We start from the raw sequence: 5893 nt of genomic DNA, 5'->3' as shown, positions 1-5893 counted from the left end.
ATCAAAACATGATTATGTATGTAAACAAATATATAAACATTTATTAATTACACATTTTTAATGAATTTGATGCTATTGATTTTAATAATCCTCCAAAATGTATTAATAATGATGAAATAGTCATAACTTACAATAAAGATTTATTGATTAATGACCATTCTTTCCATGCTAGAAGATAAGATATATATTATCAAAATATTACAGAAAATAAATGATATATTATAGATTTTGCTATATGTCAAGATAATAATTTAGAATTAAATTATATTCATAAAATAAATAAGTATAAAGAAATACAAGAGAAAATAAGAAATAATAGATAAATAATATATGTAGAAATAATACCTGTAATATTATCTATAAATGGATTAATTCACAAAGAATCAGTAAGAAGATTAAAATCACTGAAATTAAAATTAGACTTCACCAAAATCCTACGAACAATAATAATAAAAAATATGAAAGACTTAATGTTTTATACAGGAAATTCTGGCAGCACATTAGAAGAAGAACAATCTAATGCGAGCATGCTAGAAATGAACTCTATTACACCAATAGAGCATATTGAAGAAACTGAAATAATCACTTCTCAATGTGAAGAAAATCCAACTGAGGATATATCTAATAATTGACTTTTTTTCTTATTTCTGTTTATTTCTTCTTATTTGATATTTATTGTAATTTAAATAACTACATCTTCTTTATTTCTTATTTAATGTTGAATGATATTTCATTATTATTATATTATTATATATAATTTCATTTAGTATTAATATCATCATCTATATCATTTTCTTTTGATTTATTCTTTCATAATATATTGTTTCATTCTTTGTATTTTTAATTAACTCATTTCTTATTCAAATACATCATCATAATCAAATATTAATTGATAATTCATTATTTGATTTTGTATTAATATTGTGTGTTGTTTCTAGCATGTCATTTTCAAGTATAACAGTCAAAAGAATTAAAATAATAAATAATAATGAATAGAATTAAAAAAAAAATAAGAAATAACGAAGGGGTAGTACTGATGAATATTTCAAATTAAATAAGATATAGTTTTAAATTAATAAAAAAGAATTATTCTAAAAAAATAATCAATTTTAAAAGAAATGAAAGTAAATAAGTATAGATTGGATTAAGGTTTTACCTATTAAATTGTTTTTATCCATAATATAATGGGAAAAGTTTTGTGAACAATATGAATGTTTTGGTATTTGTACTTCCCTACACTTTTATATTTTGTTTTTCAACACAATAATTACATAATCTAATATTGAAAAGAAAGAAGACTTTTAATGAATAATAAAATTAATTAAAAAGAAAAAAATTGAGAAATAAAAAGAATATGAAAGTCTATAATAGAAGATGTATTAAATGTTTTTAAAATAAAAAACAATAGTAATTTAACATAGTATTATAAATTATTTTTAAATTCAATTGATTGGAAAAGAATCTTTGAAGTCTTTCTGATAGAATTTATTTCTAAAGAAAAAGCTATGTTATTAGTTAAAAGAATTGATTTTAGTGATAATAAAAGTGGTTGATGATTCTTATAGAAGACATTCATCACAAATAAAAATGTGAGAAAACACAATAATATATATATTTGTTTAAAAATATAAAACGTACTAAGAATTATTGTTATTAAAGAATATTATGATAATTGAATTATATTTCATTTATTTCTTTATTAATTGGATATTCATTATTATGATAAACTATTTATAACAATTACAATACATAATTCGAATTAAAATAAAGATAAATAAAATACAATGAATTAATATAACTATATTCTAAACAATAGAAAATCATGTATTAAAAGTAACATTAAAAATAAAACAATAATCAAATTAATGACTCAGTCATAATAATAATATTTATAATGCAAGGGGGTATTTAGTGTTTTTTTTAAATTTCTTTATGGGTAATAGAAATAAACTATTATCGTACAATAAAAAAGTATTACAATAATATACATTATCTATATCTGTGAACAAAAAAAAACATTTCATCTTCTTTTTTATCATTTTACTTTGAAAAATTAAATGATAATAATACTTGAAATAATAATAATAATAATAATAATAATAATAACTTGCACCTAATCCGTATCAATTTCTTTTCTTATAAAAATAATTCAATAAAAATTTAAAACTTATTATGAATTAATTCGTACTTCTTTTAGTTTATAAACATGATTAAATTTTAGTTATTTATCCCATAAAAAATAACACAAATTATAAAACAATCTAAAAAAAGAAAAAAAACAATTGATGGAAGAAAAACAAATCTACTTTTGTGTGGTGTGTGGATGTCCATTACTCTTTACAGGTCATTTATTTGACCCACCTGAAGATAGTTTTCTTTCTCCATCACCTCAAACAGATGGACTATCAAATATTTCTAAAACAAAACCAAAAATTAATTTGTTTAATGATGATAGCTCAGAAGAAAGTAATTCTTCATTTACATCTCCAGTAAAAACACAACCCTGTTCCTTTACAGAAGAAGATACATTTCATCCAAATGAAATAAAAGAGCGTTCACAATCTTCAATATCCAAAAACGCTGTGGTGTTAAAACCAAAAGTGAAAACAGGTGTTTTGCCTCATAAACGAAAAGGTGGATTAAAAACATTATTTTCGTTTTCTCAATCTGTTCAACCTATCTTTTCTGAAATTGAAGAACCTCTATTTCATTTTAACCTTTCATACTCAAATGCTACTGAAGAAACAACAAAAGAATTAGAACAAACTGAGGAAAAAAAAATAACTAAACAAGTCAATCTCCCTAAATACCCTGTTTCAGTAGTAGAACCAACAATTGCACTTTGTAAAATCTGGGAAATAGAATTTCCTATTTGTTCTAAATGTTATCAAGTAATTAGCTCTGCACTTGAAGAAACATTGGCAATGCTCTCATCTGAATTTAGGAAACAAAGGATAAAATATCAAGAATTAATAGAATACTCAATTACTGAAACGTTAGACGAAGACATTAAAAAAGAACTTGAAGAGATTGAGAAATTAACTGATGAAGTAATGTCTCTACAAATTCAAAACGTGAGACTTCATCATCAAAAAATAATTGTTAATCAGTTAAGATACATTGAAACAATGATTCATCAAAGCCATTGTCAACAACTTAATGTTCTAGTTTATTATAGTAGTTATTCAGTCATTGCTTTTCATATTCCACAAAACTCTAGAGTTAAACGACTTGAAAAGTTTTTAAGTTCTACTACGACTTTTGACCATTTGTTTCATATTAATTGGATAAATAACAATGATATTTCAATTAATGGAACTGCTGTAGTCACTACTCTTCTATTAAGAAATAAAAAAAAGTATGCACTAATTGTAGACACAATTCTGAGGATGATTAGAGTGTTAGAAAGACAGTTTAGTCTTAACCCTCTTCAACTTCCTAATATACATGTGAAAAAACCTGATGACTTTTTTATGTATTGTTTAGTTTCACTTCATAGATTTATTATTTACACTAATACAGTTAATGCAAGTCTTATTATTCCTTATTAGTTTGTTGATAAATTAAAATGAAAAAATAAACATAAATAATACTTATTTAATAGCACAAATTTAGAAACAAAGAAAATAGGTAGAGCTCAATTTATTCCTGTATGCTTAAATAATAGTTATGAAATGTTTGAAATTGGACTACGGTTTTTCTTTACTGATGTGAAAATATTGATTGATTATGCAACTAAACTAGTCCAGAATGAATGAATTTTTGTATATTCTTATATATTTATTATCTGTTTCACTATTTTTTTCATTGTTACAAATAACTTAAAAATAGAATGGTATTATTTTTAAAAATAAAAGTAAGAAGATAAAAATAATAATAAAAAACCTAAAAAAAAAAAACAAACAATATTAAATAGAAAAACAATAAACTAAAAAATAATAAAAAAGAAAAAACTTAAAATGGAAAATGAGTGGTTATTCACCTGAGATTGATGATTATTTAACTGAATTAAAAACTAATATTAAACAAGGTAATGATGAAATTGAAGCTATGAAAGGAACAAAAGGAGATGAACATAATAATAGATATAATCAAACTAAACGTCGATTTGAAAATGCTCGTAATATTCTTTCAAGTTTGAAGATTGAGTCTAGAAGAATGGAGAAAGAAGGAAATCCCAAACTTGCTGATTTTAATGCTGTTTGTTTCTTTTATTTTGTTCTTTCATTTTGATTAACTTAAAGAAAACTATTTTTTTGTTTGAGATTGTATCTGAAATTGATATTTAAGGAAGTAAAACAATTAGAAGGAGAGTTGAATGCTGCAACTCAGAAATTAACTAAAGAACTATCAACAGATAAAAAGGAAGTCAATGTTGATGACTTAAATGCTGATGAGGCATTAGGATTGGCTGTTCAAATACAAGAAGAGGATAAAAATCATCTTGACAATGCTATTAATCAAATAAATGATGCAAAACAAATTGGTGGTACTATTTCTTTACAACTTGATCAACAAAATGAACAACTAGATCATTGTATTGAATTAGTTGATGAAATTGATTCCACTTTAGACATTGCAAACAAAGAGTTGAATGGAATAGCCAGAAGATTAGCAACAGATAAAATTATTATGGTCTTAATTATTGTTTGTGTTTTAGTCATTATTGGCTGTTCTGTTCTTTACATTTTCTTTGGATGAAGTATTTTATTATAAACCAAACAAGTTGTTATTCATTTAGTTTCTTTTTATTACTTTTTTGTTATAACCTAAAATATTTTATACTTCTAAAATTCTCTTATTACTTTTTTTAGGATAAACTCATTAAATATTTGTTTTTATTGATGAGAATAAAAATACTTACCTCAACAACCTATTTCTTAGAAGGTATTTAGTAAGTGCTAGTAAATGAATTGTGTTATTCTTGTAATTTTTAAAGACACAAAAGAAAATATGTTAAACTGAATGCTTGAATTTAGGTTAATAAAATTGTATTTACAACATTCTTCTATAAAGCTAGTTATGACAAAGAAGAATGGTTAGTTTTGTTATTTAATGAAAGTGGTTTGAATATATTGTTTTTTTATAAAAATACATTATTCAAAACCAAAACATAATTAAACTTAAAAAATGATGCAAAATTGTAGAGTAGGTAGTTTAAGTATTGTCTGTTGTTGTCAAAATATGGATAATAAATAATGTCATAATGAAATATAGAGTATTGAATGTTTGTTCTTATAACAAAACATGTTAACAATAAAAGTTTGTCGAAAATAATAATGGAAGAATATCATTCTATTCATAAAAAAGTTACTCTAATAAATTCAATCAATCAAAAACACTTCTGTATGTTTCTAATATATAAATAATATAGAAACTTCTGTTATTTCTTTGATTATTTATACAATAAAGAATTTTTTGAATGTCTTAATAATAACAATAATATTAACTGCAATTGTTTTATATGTTTATATTCTTTTTTTCATTATTAAAAAAGAAGAAGAGTTAATGAAATGAAAAGGGATGAGTGAATATTAAAGGGAAGAATTTATTTAATGATATAAAAGTAATTGTTTTATTTATGTATTTTTTGAATAAGAAATGAAGAAAAATAAGGATTGAAGAAATAATCATTAAAAGAAAAAATATAATGTTTTGTTTATAACTCTTTTTGTATTTTATGAATAATTAGTTGGATATAAATAAGAAATGATTGTCTTTATTTTTTAAATGAAATGATTCTCACATTTTGATTTGTATTGATATTTGTTTTAGGTAGTATCTATTTTATCTATTGGTTCTATTTTCAAATATAAACATAAAACCACAGGAAATAATAAAATGACATTAACATACAGAAGGAATATTTCATTTTGATTAATGAAAGACGATA

The 5893-nt window shown here is 22.5% G+C and overlaps 2 protein-coding genes across 2 annotated transcripts, besides 1 other annotated feature; both read left to right on the top strand.

Moving 5' to 3' along the window:
* Nucleotides 1–647: part of a repeat region that runs on past the window's edge.
* A 1638-nt stretch (nt 648–2285) lies between these two features.
* On the top strand, nt 2286–3758 carry EHI_116730 (uncharacterized protein; the record flags this gene model as incomplete). Its single annotated transcript, XM_644339.1, has 2 exons — nt 2286–3550; nt 3605–3758. The coding sequence occupies 2 exons, from the start codon at nt 2286–2288 to the stop codon at nt 3756–3758; spliced, it is 1419 nt and encodes a 472-aa protein (XP_649431.1).
* Nucleotides 3759–3966: 208 nt separating this feature from the next.
* Nucleotides 3967–4732, top strand: EHI_116720 (uncharacterized protein; the record flags this gene model as incomplete). Its single annotated transcript, XM_644340.2, has 2 exons — nt 3967–4200; nt 4291–4732. The coding sequence occupies 2 exons, from the start codon at nt 3967–3969 to the stop codon at nt 4699–4701; spliced, it is 645 nt and encodes a 214-aa protein (XP_649432.1). The 3' UTR covers nt 4702–4732.
* Nucleotides 4733–5893: the final 1161 nt, after the last annotated feature.

The sequence above is a fragment of the Entamoeba histolytica genome, genomic scaffold (genome assembly GCF_000208925.1).
Source record: "Entamoeba histolytica HM-1:IMSS scf_1104750518075 genomic scaffold, whole genome shotgun sequence".
In the NCBI taxonomy this organism is placed as follows: Eukaryota; Evosea; order Mastigamoebida; family Endamoebidae; genus Entamoeba; species Entamoeba histolytica.
The sequence above is the reverse complement of the archived record's forward strand: the minus strand, read 5'-3'. Positions and strand labels throughout refer to the sequence as shown.